The sequence below is a fragment of the Nothoprocta perdicaria genome, unplaced genomic scaffold, assembly GCF_003342845.1.
Source record: "Nothoprocta perdicaria isolate Ctin4 unplaced genomic scaffold, notPer1 scaffold_6, whole genome shotgun sequence".
Taxonomy (NCBI): Eukaryota; Metazoa; Chordata; class Aves; order Tinamiformes; family Tinamidae; genus Nothoprocta; species Nothoprocta perdicaria.
Genome location: NW_020455865.1, coordinates 4,440,931 through 4,454,457, shown reverse-complemented (window position 1 = coordinate 4,454,457; position 13,527 = coordinate 4,440,931). Strand labels below are relative to the sequence as shown.

Genomic DNA, 13,527 nt, shown 5'->3' with positions numbered 1-13,527 from the left:
TATCTTATACAGAAGGCATTACAGAGTCACACATTTTACAGTAATCAAACAAGCCAAACATAGCTGAAAAGTGGATTCAAGATGAATTTTATCCAGCAGGGAACTAAACAACTAGTAGGTTCCGTGTTGCCTCTTTGCAGGTTTATGGCTTATGCTTGCCAAAGGGGGAAGCAAAGTAGCATGATCCATGACTCCTATCAACTGCTGCTGCAATTCCACTTCAATCAATAGAGCTCAATGAGCATGGGAATGCAGTAATGCAGACACGCAAAGTCCACATATTTAAAGATCATTAAACTCCTCTTCCATGACCTGGACTAAGTACATCTTTCCTGTAGTATCCCAAACTTCTAAAGATGAAAATTTGCCTGACCTTTTTCTGCCTCACAGCCAAGTACCTTTGCACATTTATGACACCTCTGCATGGTCACTCCTATCTCCCACGGGAATAGTTCACACCATTTTAAAGGTATTAAGTCACCTGAATGACTTGATCCAGATGACAGAAGAGTCTGTGGACAACAGCATGGCTCTCCCCATTCCTACCCGCAGCCCTAGTCCCAGGTATGATCTTTTTTTCTTGGAGCTCATAACAGCTGCTGGTATAATGACCATTTACACCAAGCAGTGAGCAGGAGCACTCTTAACCGCAAAATTTCTGGAAATCCCAATTCATCAATTTGTAACATCAGGGTTTTCCCAGGCCATCAAACCTCTGTGATATTTACAGAGCAACCCTCCTGCAGATCCCAGCATGGCTGATGTATTCTTCGTGTTTTATAGTGTAAAGTGAGAGAGAGACTTTGTAAGAAAAATGCCTGAAGACAAAAGTACTTTTCTCATCAAGCCCACTTGCTCACAGATGAGGAAGGCTGAGGGAATCAGCCAAAGATTCATAGTATATGCAGTTTATATTCATGTTACAACCACAAAACCAACCACTGACTGACATCTGTCTTCTGTTCGAGGCTAAGTCACAAGGAAAAGCAGGTAGATTTACTATGTTCCCCCCCCCACCTTCTGTTCCCTTGTTGCTGGCTACTACCCATCAGTCCATACGTTATTTGAAGTTAGTTTTATATTGGGTCTTACTCATCTGATGTTAATTTGCTGTCATTTATCCACTAGATAATTACATGAGCCATATTTACTACTCAAGTTCATGAAAAACAACCACCTCCAATACAGCTACTGCTCACACTCCTTTCTTGAAAGATACCAAGTGCCTCTTCATCTTACTTTAAATCTCTAACAAATTGTTAGACAATTGTTTTAGTGGCATTAACTGACAGTGGTTTATATTCTTATAATCGCAAGTAAACATTTTTTGACATTGCACAGTTCTATCTATCTGTGCCAGTAATACTTGAACTTTTTTCCCATGGGGTGAGTGGGCATAAAGCAGATTTCCAAGTAGGCAAGAGCTGTATTTCAGCTATACGTCTTTTAGAGCTGATAACATGTAAATTAACCAGCTCTGAACACATATTATAGCTGGCAAATGGGTTGATAAATGGCTATCTAATACAGAATGTGAGCACAAAACTGTAACACTCCAGCAGTCTTGGAAAATAGCCGGTTGAAAAATAGACACCCCACCACCACCAAGCCATAAGGACCCCATATTTCTTAACAGGAATAAATTTTAAACAGTTTGTTGGCCACATTTGTCATAAAAACAGGAAAACGTGATTCAGCTTTCTAAAAAAGGATACTTTCAGCGAGTTTCAGAACTAGAGCTTTTCTGCGCAATGCATGCTCTGCACAGCAATACTGGACTCTTCCCTAAACAAGCTTTTGGCTAACGGACCCAGCACAGCCAGGTCTCTGACCTTACTTAGCAGACGTTCTCCAACAGCATCGCTGTTGGATTTTAGAACGTGCGACTCAAATGGCTGGGTGACTTGGCCAGAATGCGTAACCCATTTTCGCAGTGCTTGGTTCATTAGCAAAGCTCATGTTTATTACTACATACTAAATCTGTATAACATTGAACTTCACTGACACTTTATCTGTCTTAGGAATTATTAATAATAAAAAACAATTACCGATTTCCTCTCTTGTTTCAGCTCCTGCACATAGCGTGATAGCTCTCCAGTGATAAGAGAGGTCATGTTCTCTGAAATGACTTCATGCTGCCCAGCATAGTCATTCATTTCATTTAAAGTGGCTAGGAAGGCTCGAGTTGATGTGTACCTGCAGAGGACAAAAACACATTTTGCTGGCACATTTTGCAGTCACATTCACAGTCAAGTTATGCTGTGTCAAAAGAAATCTCCAGCTGCAAAAAATATGCATTGAAGAACAGATTGAACTGGAAGCTTGAAAATGCATCATTTTTAGGCAATCTCAATGTAGACAGTGTTCCAAGGTACCCAAAGGTCACATGCCAAAACACCAGCTGTTATTTAGAGGCACTGTGGAAAATAGGAGGTGAACAGTATATTTAAAAGGGCAAAGAATGCTCAGGACCTGCTATGCTACATCACATGGACCATTTCATTTAACATCTCTTTTTCAGCAGTAGCAGATGTGTTAAAAAATGCAGTAAACTCAAAATACCCATTTATAGCACAGCTACTCAAAGGGAGATTTCTTCCTAATGCTAGGTAAAAATACCAGGCAAAATAGGTATATGTGCTGGTAAAATATTCTCACAACAGTCTTTATTTGGACCTATATCCCAATAATATATAAGCTTCCTTACGTAAGTGGCAATGTCTCAGAAAACAATGACATAAATAGCTGATTCCAAACAATCTTGATAACTTAAAAGAGGAAAAAAAAAAAAGCTAAGTTATCTTTGTTAATATGAATCACTACACTAGCTGTACACAACAGCTGGGAGGTCTGGTCCAAAAAATCTAAATTAATACAATCATACAGACCCAATCCAAACCCACGTTTCACATTTTAGGGTAAAGGGCTCAAGTGTCCTGCCAGGCTCTGAAGTCAGAGCAGCTTCCCACGGCAGGCTCCAGAGTCCTGCAACTTTCTACAGTGCCTTCAGCCAAGCTAATGCCCTATCAAAGTCTCTTGAGTTTTTTGCTCAACAACAGTTGAGTAACTTTAAAGTAGTCAGAGTGCTCCAAGCAAAAGGCTACAGCCCTGGCTATGGGGCTGTCCTTTGGAAGGCTTCTCCTCTCAAGGCTGTCCTAAGGACTATGGGTGCTCTCATCAAGGGTAAGCAGGTTGTGTGACACGTGATCTGTCATCCTCCGTATGCATTTCCCAGGTGTCAGGGAAGCAGTTGTGCTCTGACACCACTGTCACTGTCTGTAAGCACCACAGCAGCCACCCTCCGCCAGGGAGATGTGCTCTGAAGGCTCAAGCGAACAGCAGGTAGTTGGGGCAACACAATATCCTCAAACAGCAGCAAGTCACGTGGCACCCTGTTCCAGGATTCAGGAGATACAAGTACGTCCTGTCACTTCATTCTTCAGGAATCAGCAACTTCTCCTAAGGGGTCAGAACATTATCCCTTTATCAAGTTGCTAGCCTGTGCTGGCAGGCCATTCGAGTAATTTAATGCTTATACAGACTGCTCAAGTTTTAGGCTAGATTAACAAGTGCTTTATTCCTGCTGAAGCTGATTACAGTCTGGTCATTCATGTCAAAGAATCAGGATGACCTAGTCTGGCTGGAAATTTAAGGTGCCCAGAAAACAATCCCAACGCATCTACAATTCTGATATCCTGAGAAAACAGAGTAGTTAACAACCAAACTTCTTTGAAAATCCATTCCATAATCTCTACCTTATGAGCCCACTTCTGCTGGTATGATTTATGTCCTTACTAATTATCATCTACATTATCATTATGTCCTATATAATTATCATTTACAGAGCCTTTAGTTTACAGTCCTCCAATCCCAGTCAGTGATCTAAACCTTTTTCCCCTCCCAAACATCAGTGCACTCTCACCTAGCTCCATGAACATACCTGTATTCTTCCTCTTCTTTGGAGTTCTTTTTGGGCTGGTATTTCTTTGAGAGGTTCCTAAAATTAAAAATACACATACATACATATAAATTAAAATGAAAACTCCTGTAGTATGACTGGACAATCTCTGCATACAGATACTGCCAAATACCGTGGGACTTCAGTTTTATTTGCAGTGACTAGGTAACTTGTCAGAAATACGATTGACATTTGATTTACATTGTAGTAGCACCCAGAGCACCAGGCCCCATTGAGCTCTGTTATTATATTTAAATTATACGTAAATAGTAACAATAATAAAACCAATAAACCTGATTTCCAGTCCTCCTCATGCACAAGACCCCCCTGTGCCCCATCGAAGGCAAAGACCTTTTCCAGTCCTTATCACTACTCATCTTGGGCACAGGGACAAGCTACACATTGTCACCCGGCAGCAGGTGCTACTCCATGCTCAAGGAGCAAGGTTCCCAGGACTCGCTGCAGCAGATGACACTCATGAAGTCCGGCTGTATTCTGTATTTCCAGGCAGAAGGAACAAAAGAATAAAAGAGCAGTTTTGCTAAGATTCAGTGCTGGCTGCTACACCTGATTCCGATTCATGTTTTTATTTTTTTGGTCTGCAGCATTTTCTGTCTTTCCAGATTGTTTTCTCTGCTCCCTCATTTCCACTTCTTTCATGTCTCTCTCCTCTCCAGGGAGCCCAGACACCAAACAAACCCCACAAATTCCACACAAGAAACTGAAGGAGTTCAGCACTTTCTTACACTAAAAATAAAACTTTGATTTAAATTCTCCCATCAGACTATCTTGTGTTAGCTTCTCCCTTTTTATAGTATGTCTGCATGTTATGACACGCAGTGATATGGTGCAGTCCCTCCACACTAAATAGATGTGATACAAATAGAAAAGTTTTGCCACAGGCTGGGCAGGATAATATTAAAAGCACATGCTTTTTCTTTTCTTTCTTTTTTTTTTTTTTTTAAAGAACACCCAAGACTGTTTTATCTTAATATTTGACAGACCTTCATTTTTTTCCCCTTTTACATCTCTAACTTCTCACATGACTCCAAATATCTTTGTGTCACAGGGCTCCCAAGGGCTGAGTGTATTAATTTTTAAATCATACCCCCAGTTGAAGGCAGAAACGCAATCCTACATGAAGAGTTAAAATAAAATGAGAATAAACAAATTGACCAAGTTGGTTTTGGAAGTCTGGTACAGAGTAAGGACCAGAATTCAGCAGTTCAGAGTCTCAGCCTTCCTGTGTCTGAGACTTTCTCCCACTTTGCTTAAATACTTTTGTTTTTAATTTCCTCAAACTCTTCACACTTAAAATCCAGCATCTCGAAAAATTCAGTGTTTCTCAGATACCTTTCTTCATTAGGCAGACAAAAGGAAAAAAAAAATATCACGCAGATAATCTGTTGGAGTTTCCCAATGCAGCAATTTCAGTTCACTCCACCTCTGTAATTCAATCTCTTCTCATTGCCTAGGATGTGAGTGATTTGCTCCTACTCGACTCATCTTCTGTTTCCTGCTTGTCTACGGCAAAACCCCCCGGGGAATCCTTGGGGCATTCCCCCCAGAAAGCCCAGCACCATAAAAGCAGGGGCTTAGCTACACACCTACCCTCCGTAAATAATGGGACATTGTGCATTTCAAAAGCAACACAAGCATTAGACAGTCTATTTTATCCCTCCATCATGGAAGCTGTCTGGGTACATTGAGGCCAACCATAATCTCAAATCTCAGTCTCTACTATAAATACTGGGAAGAAGGGAGGAGTGCATCACCATCAAACAGAAAAAGGTACAGGAGGGACAAGGAAGCTCCAGCCCTGCACTCCTCTCCCCAGGTATCACCCCCATTGCCTCCTCCATCACTTCTGCCTTAGTACCTGCAGGCCCTTATGACCCAGGGCCCCTCTGTACTGCAGGCTCTGCCTAACCCTTGTTTGGGCCCAGTTTCTTCCACCCTATTTAGGAATGCAGGCCAGGGGCTATCCATTCTGGGAATGGTTTTAGCTCCTCTCCCCTCTTGCCCATCTACACTGGATCTGACCTCGACTCGTCCTTTTTCTGGGTCTGGATCACATTATTTGTACTCTTATCTCCAGCTTGATGGTCCAACCAGCAAAGTAGAAAATACCTACCAGGAATTTCCAGTAATTTAGCTGCTTATCATGTGTCTACTGAATAGAGCAGAGATTCTGTGCATATCTCAAGAACAGTAGCAAGATTCCACAGCAGTCAAATCAAACCATATGCTGCAATCTGACTAATTAAGTGTCCAAGGGCAGAGACTGACTTTTTGACCTGCAGTTTCTCCAGCATCCATACAACAAGAGCCTTTCTTACGAATACAAATGCTCAACTTGATCGCTAACTTGCTGTTAGCCATTCTGCTGAATTCCTAACCCCCTCGGCTCCTCTGTGCAGCCCCAATTTCATGGGGGGGGGGGGAACAAAAAAACAAACAAACAAAAAAAAAACACCCTTACAGTGGAAGACCGACCCAAAGCCTTGGCCATTAACGATGAGCACACTATGAATAAACCCTAATATGCTACTCAATCACTTTAGTTTTGTTTACATAGGATTTGTAGCAGGGTTGATAAAGGAACAGTATTAGAGATTAGTAGAAATAATTTACAATTTAAAGCTATTCTGTAGGTAAAAGGAATCTTTATAAAAGAAATGAATTGCCAAAGAAATGGAGAATTTACAGATGAATTGAATTGTTTCAAATGTGTCAATTGTGTTTCAATTGTTGTGTCTTTGCCCCTTCAACTTTTTTTTTTTTTTTAAATGACTTCAAAATTTCCAGCAAAATTCATTATGAAATTATGTTACCATTTGGAACCTGCAAAATTTAAGCAAGCACCTTAGCTTTTCTGCAGCAACTTGGTCTAGTTTCAGTTGCCCAAACAACAAACCTTGAATAAATTTAGGGCGTAAACAAATACAATCCAGAACCCTGGATTTGTATTTCAACTTACCTAAGCTGTTTTGCATAGCTGAGTTCAATCTCTGTTCTTTCTTTTACAAACTTGATGTATTTTTCCAGAACATCAATACCCCACTGCGTGTGTTTTTCTAAGTTGTCAAACTGGTCCTGGAATGAATCAAAGAAGAAAGAAGAAAGTTTTAAGTTATCTCTAAGTTCAGTGAGACTAGACACTTCCAAACTGCACATCACCATAAAGAATGCACTACTAATATTTTCCATTATTACAGTTAGGCATTTTTGAAGCACAGTTTTTTTTAAATTATCCGAGGTCTGTCTTTTAGTAAGAAACCAGCTCAGCAATGTCTTTTATTCCTCATTTCTGAACGCATTTTATTTCAGAAATCCTGGCACTTCCACTGAGTGTAATACTTTTAATATTAAGACATACTTAAGCTGATAAGAAATAGAAACTCACCAAGGTTTTATTTTATTCTAAAGAGATACTATAGATCTCATGAATTTGAGGTCTAATTCTACCTAATAATTATGATTTTAAGCTGAAAAAAGTATAGCTTTATACTTGAACCTTGTCAACATTATGCTTTAAATATCATTCAGCACAGCTGAGCATCTTTCCACACAACAGACTTCACTTACCCTACAGCCTGTTGTTTGTTTCCAAACCAGAGAATATGCTAACAAATGATATCACAGAAATGATGCTAGCCATGTTTACAGCAAGTCTTCTCCTCCATCTCCATTTATATATGCACACTACTTTGTTCTTCAAAATATTGCTGCCCTCAAAAGCAGTCACACATGTCCTCGCTAAAACCTCTCCCCTCAGGAACACAAGTCCGTTTGGGATTTCCGAGTGCCAAGAGAAATGAAGCAACCCTAAAATTCAAACTAACTACCCAAACCATCTACTTATTAGCATCTCCAGAGCTAATTTAATATCTGAAATGTGGCAGAGTGGGATATTCTGAACATTTATCTTGACATAAGCATAATGTAAGTTAGATCTTTAATATCACCCTGCATTAGGTCACTTCGTTTCCATGTGGAAAGTTAAATATAGCTTTGTACAGCTGCAATGCAAAGGTTGGATCTGTAATGTCCTCCAAAATCCATAGACGGTGACAGATTCAGGCAGATGTTTAGCTGCTGCAACTAAGGCTTCCGGCTGACACGATGCTCCTTTCCTTTGGTGCTGTGACTTTCAGCCTGCAGAGCTATCAAGCCATCATCACACCAATATAAACCCACTTCCTCCAGTTCACAGAACAGAAATACAGAGAAGACTACTATGGAGCCCAGGACACAAATTTGTTTTTTTAAGCAAACACCACTTTGCTGCAACAAATCTGTCTCCAAATGTCAGTTCGATTGCTATCGGGAGAGCTGCTACCAGCATATGGCAGAACAACCATGTATTCAGAAGCTGCTACGTGCTAATGAAACCACTCTAGCTCTGTTTTGATGGGAAAGAATCAACCTCATCGAAGGAAAACCTGCAAAATTCTACCGCAAAGCTAGTTAAAGCAGCTGGCAGAACGCAGGACACACTGGGTTTGCTTGTTGTTTGCGCTGGTTTTGCATAAGCTAAGTTTTTAAACGCATTCAGGCAGACCAGACTTCAGTTTAAATTAAGTTAGCTTTAACCAACTAAAGAGGCGCTAGGGGGTACAGCAAAAGCGCAATAGCGTAAAGTTAGAGAAACAGTCACGAACTTTTTAAGACTCGTGTGCCAGGGACCAAGACAAAACCACTACAGTCAACTGGAAAAGATTCAACATATACCAAGCAAAATCCTGATAATCCCAGCAAAGTAAGTTGTCCTTAAACCAAAGTAGCATCTTTCAGACAAAAAGAGGATGTATGTCTTCCCTTCCTGCAGAATACATGTAGTAAGCTAGGACATATTTGCGTACATGCAAACCCTCATTTCATAGATCTCCACAGCTGGTGAGAACACAAAGCTGTCATGGTACCACCACAGATATCTGCTTGTCCTGGAGGATTCAGACCGGGAAGAAACACGCTGTGCTGTCTAGAGTACAACTCCAGTGCAGGGTCACTTTTTGCTCTCTGTTTCAATTCCACAGCCTCTAAATCTCTCAGACTGTGCTGGTGTCAAGAAAGTGGAACACAGATGGTCTTAAAGGGTTCTGATAAAGGCAGCTCATACTAGTCCAAAATGTTCCCTTACACAATCTACATTAACATAAAATATATGCATATAAAAAAATACCTCACTAGGCAGCCAATTACTCTGTCTACTTGTACTATACCTCCAAAAATCTCTACAAGCACAAACTCCTTTCACCACCTCCTCTATTTTCAGAGCACCACTTAGATCACAACATGACAAAAACTGGAAATGGCCCCAGGCGGCTGGCTCGGTTTGCTGTTATCCCATAGATGAATCTGCTGGGCTGTTTCAGCAGTCTGACAAAGTCAAGCTTGGAGAAGGACAACTCCATGCTGTGCAGTGCAGAGGTGAATACGCAGCAGTGCGGCTGTGTGACAGACTGACCATGAGAAGACGCTACTTTTCTATTTATAAAAGTGAACATAAGGCACATGTCCTGCTTTGAGCTATAACCAGAAGGGCCTTAACTAGATCAAATGTGAGCACTGACCTCCACTGTCACAAAAGGGAGCTGAAATCCAGCTCCTTTCTGTAGTTTTGGCTAAATATAGGAGTTTCTGCCATTTTTTGTCATCGAACAGCTTTGTTCAGATAGTGATTTCACTAAACAGCATGCAACATCCCACAGTGATATTTTATATTGGGGTTAAGCTGCCTGGACTCCAACTGCAGAACTCAAGGAAGATTTTCAAAAATACCAAAACCAATTAAGTATCAATGTCTCACTGCAAACCCTTAAGAGGCTGCTGGCTAGGGATGCATCTACCTTACAAAAAAGTAAGGGTGCAACTTGAAGATGCATCTGTCCTAGTTCTGAAGGAGGAGTTTGCTTTGAAAGCAGGAACAATCCAACCACAGCAGCCAAGTGCACCAGCTTTGCCATGGGCTGGACACGCGCTCAGCAGGCAGCCACGAGAGCCACGCAGGGACAGGCATCAGCTGGAAGGGGTTTCAGGTACCTTTGGAAATCGCTGCCTCACATTTGCGTTTCCATCTAGGTCGTCTCCTGTGTTTGCCTGCACAGCCCCCTCAGCCCTCCTGTTCGGAATGGCATTAGAAAACATTCCACGAGGCTTTTGCATACTTTGAGATGAGCAAGGAGACAGGGCAAGAATGGTGGCGCAGCAGTCAGGGACCTCATTCCCACCAGTCCCGTGGGACATGTGGGTAGCGAGAGCCACGGGGGAAGGTCGCCCTGCGCTTGCTTTCTTAAACACACAAACCCTGCAGTCTTTTCTAGAGACATTCACTACTCTGCTTTGCACGAGCGACTAGTTTACAGCTAAAAGCTGCTCGGACAACTGCGCCTGCTACCAGAGCAGCTCCTGCATATACCATCATCTGGTCTGCCAAACCTCAACATCTCCCACCTCCAAGTCTGCTTATCAACAGCTTATTAGAAGGAGAGGTAGATTTCGGACAAGCAAGATGTGCACCCGACTAAACTGCTCGCAGAGCTGCAACCCTCTGCTCTCCAGACAACTCTCCAGGCCACCTGTGAGGGCTCTGCCCACCACCCATGTTCCTCAAACATGGAGCAATCTGAACAGACACGCTGCAAAACCAAGGTTTGAGTGCAAGCACTTTGGAAGCAAAACAACAAACCCCCCCACGCCACACATGCACTTGTTCACTGCTTGTCTTGGGAAAAAAAAAAACAAAACAAAGAACTTCAGTCCTTCCAGTACCTGGAGAAGGAACCACACGTTCTAATACCTGGAAGGCTTGGAAAGCTGCATCCCTAAAGGCAGCATGTTTCTAGCTTTATTTCTCTTTCCATTAATTCTCTCCCCGGATTTTTACCGTGGCCCACACAACTTAGCATTTATGCATTCCCTTTGAACCTCTCTGCAAGCTTTCTGCACTGACAATGCTTGGAATGGAAATAGCCATGTCTGTCTAGTTTTACCCTTTTTTCAATAACCACTACTTAAAAGTGGCAAATGCTCTCACTTCTCCACTGTTCTGCTAAAATCACATTCCCCTATAAAGCAAAACATTTTGGGAAGAAGTTGGCCATCAAAAGAAACCTTTCTTTCTACTTCTAATCAGGATAGCATGAAGTAGAACCAATTACTGCACAACAAAGAAAAAGAAAGAAAATGTAATTCATCGGGTCTTTGAAGATGAGCCCAGAAAGATGCTGCTTATTCTTTCAAGAAAGCTTTCATCTATTGTGAAATAGTTCACCTTAAGGTTTGTACAAACCCTAGGATAGATGGGATTTTAATTTGTCACCAGCAGGTTTCAGCATTAGTATTTACTAACACAAAGGCGGTGGGCTTGCTCTTCCCGTCAGTTAATCGCTTCAGCTCCCTGCAGCGAGAGGCACTCGCTTACGTGTCGCTAGCTCGTCACGTTCACTAAGCAGCACTCAAAACACAAAGACCAGTGACTTGGAGTCGAACTTCACCGCAGAGCCAGGCCAGAAGTCATGAGAATGCAGTTTGGTTTCTATGGGGAACGAAACATTAGATTCCGGGGCATTGTGGGGAAGGGCGGAAGGTGAATGGTTGTGTCACCCTTGCAGACCTGCTCCAGAGAGGCAGGCGACAGGCTGTACTATCTCAGTAACCAGGTTAATCTGTCATTCGTGCTGTGCTCCCACTGGCAGCAGTGCAGGGAGAGAGGCACCTTAGCACAGACGCAAGCAGGAAGACAGTGCTGCAAATTCATATGCTAACAGCAGGAGAAAAAAGGCTCAGTATTTAGCATAATTCTACATCTTTAATCCAGCAATATGAAAGACCTGTGTTCATTACAGCTTAAGAATATTTGAGGAAATTCTACTTACTCACTGCTGGGAATTCATTTTTTCCTCTGCTAAAACAAAACAAAGCTTGTTTATCCACCCTCCTAAATATACAACTTAGAATACAGAAATTAAACATTAGTTTCCATCTATTTCATATCTTTCCCCTTGACTTTAAGAAAAACAGAAAATCTCTCACTCATTTCCCCAGGAAAAGGGAACAGGAAGAGAGAATTAAAATGAAGATCAAAAACACATTACAGTGTTCCAATTCTAGTTTTTCCTTGCTTTTAAATTCTATGGGTTAAAAGATACAGATTAAAAATGAAGAATCATCAAGTTGATAATTCTTCACAGGGTCACTAAAGTCCCATATGGCACTACAGTGCTAAAGGATACAACAAAATTAAGATGCACGGCTACCCTGAGACCCACAATGAAGCCACATGCAAATATAATAGTCTTCAGGCAAATTAATAATGAAACAAAACACAAACTGGAGACTCCTACTAAAAGAGTCTTCCAGAAAGCAGAGATGAGGAAAAAAAAAAAATACAAGAGGACCTCAGCATTTGCTGATTCACCTATTACTGATGAAAGGCAACTTCCCACATAAAGACTGTCCCTGAAAGTTATTGAAATCCTCAGTTAATGACAACCAAACAAGCATCTGTGTTTATATGTTAATAATATCTCTTCCTGCACTCACCTCTAATTGCCCTACTTAAATCCCCCAAAACACTAGGAACTCATCAGTTCTTGATGTACATTTCAACCTTTGGGTCCTTCACTTAGCTGAAGTTGTAAAACAAACCAACTCCTCTAATATTTATTTTAATTTTAATTTGGATTTGCAGTAATACTGCCCCAGGATAATAGCAAGGCCATTTGCCAAGCCAAGTACAGCACAGCGACCAAGCGGCTTAACTGCCCCAGAGACAGAGCACACCCACCCCCACCCAAAAAGCCACCTTGCACAAACTCAAGGGTGACCCCTCCTGCCAATTAAGTGCTATGTCACACACAGGTCCCTCCATACTCTTATGGAAACTCCACTTGTGACAAGCAAGAAGCAACCCAGAAAAAGCAGGTCTCCTGCTTGAGGAGACCAAAACGAAGGTTGCAGATATGCTGAGTGGAGCCAATTACTTTCCCACCTACAGTATAATTACAGAAGTTCATCACCTGCTAACCAACATGCTGAATTTATTTTCATGCTAGAGCAGTTTACAGCCTGGTCGCAGAAGCCAACTCACAACAGGGCCCAAAAGGCCAGAGCAAGGTGCAGAGCTCCTGAAGAGAAACAGTGCTGCAGAACAAGAGACAGGTGCTGAAAGGAAATAAGGAAAGGAGAGACACTCCAACAACAGCACAGCATATCTCAGGTCAACAATAGGACATCCCTGCCTGCCTGACAGGTCACTGGGAGCACAGCCCAACCACTGGCATGTGACCCTTTTTAGAACCTCTTTGGGTGTCTTGCAAAACTGACGCTTTCGGGGCACAGGAGGTAGCTTCCCTGTGTGCGTAGATACAGTGTCATCAACCAGTGTCATCAAGCATCACGTTTTCACACACCCATACATACACAGGGGATTTTAGCTCTCGGTTGAAAGCTCAGAGCATGAGCTGTACCCCTTCACATGGCAGCCAGGAGCCTGACTCACTGCGGGTGCAGGCAGCAGCACCGGGCAGATGCTGCACATCAGCAACGGCCACCGCAGGGCTCCT

The 13,527-nt window shown here is 42.1% G+C and overlaps 1 protein-coding gene across 19 annotated transcripts in view; it reads right to left on the bottom strand.

Moving 5' to 3' along the window:
* The window catches only part of FNBP1 (formin binding protein 1), an 84,040-nt gene that overhangs the window by 48,473 nt on the left and 22,040 nt on the right, over positions 1–13,527 (bottom strand). For all 19 annotated transcript variants that reach the window (XM_026049296.1, XM_026049297.1, XM_026049292.1 and 16 more), the window contains exons 2-4: positions 6,939–7,054; positions 3,941–3,997; positions 2,049–2,196 (exon numbers count right to left, since the gene is read on the bottom strand). In XM_026049296.1, the coding sequence (XP_025905081.1) occupies positions 2,049–2,196; positions 3,941–3,997; positions 6,939–7,054 (321 nt within the window). The remainder of the gene's footprint in view (positions 1–2,048; positions 2,197–3,940; positions 3,998–6,938; positions 7,055–13,527) is intronic.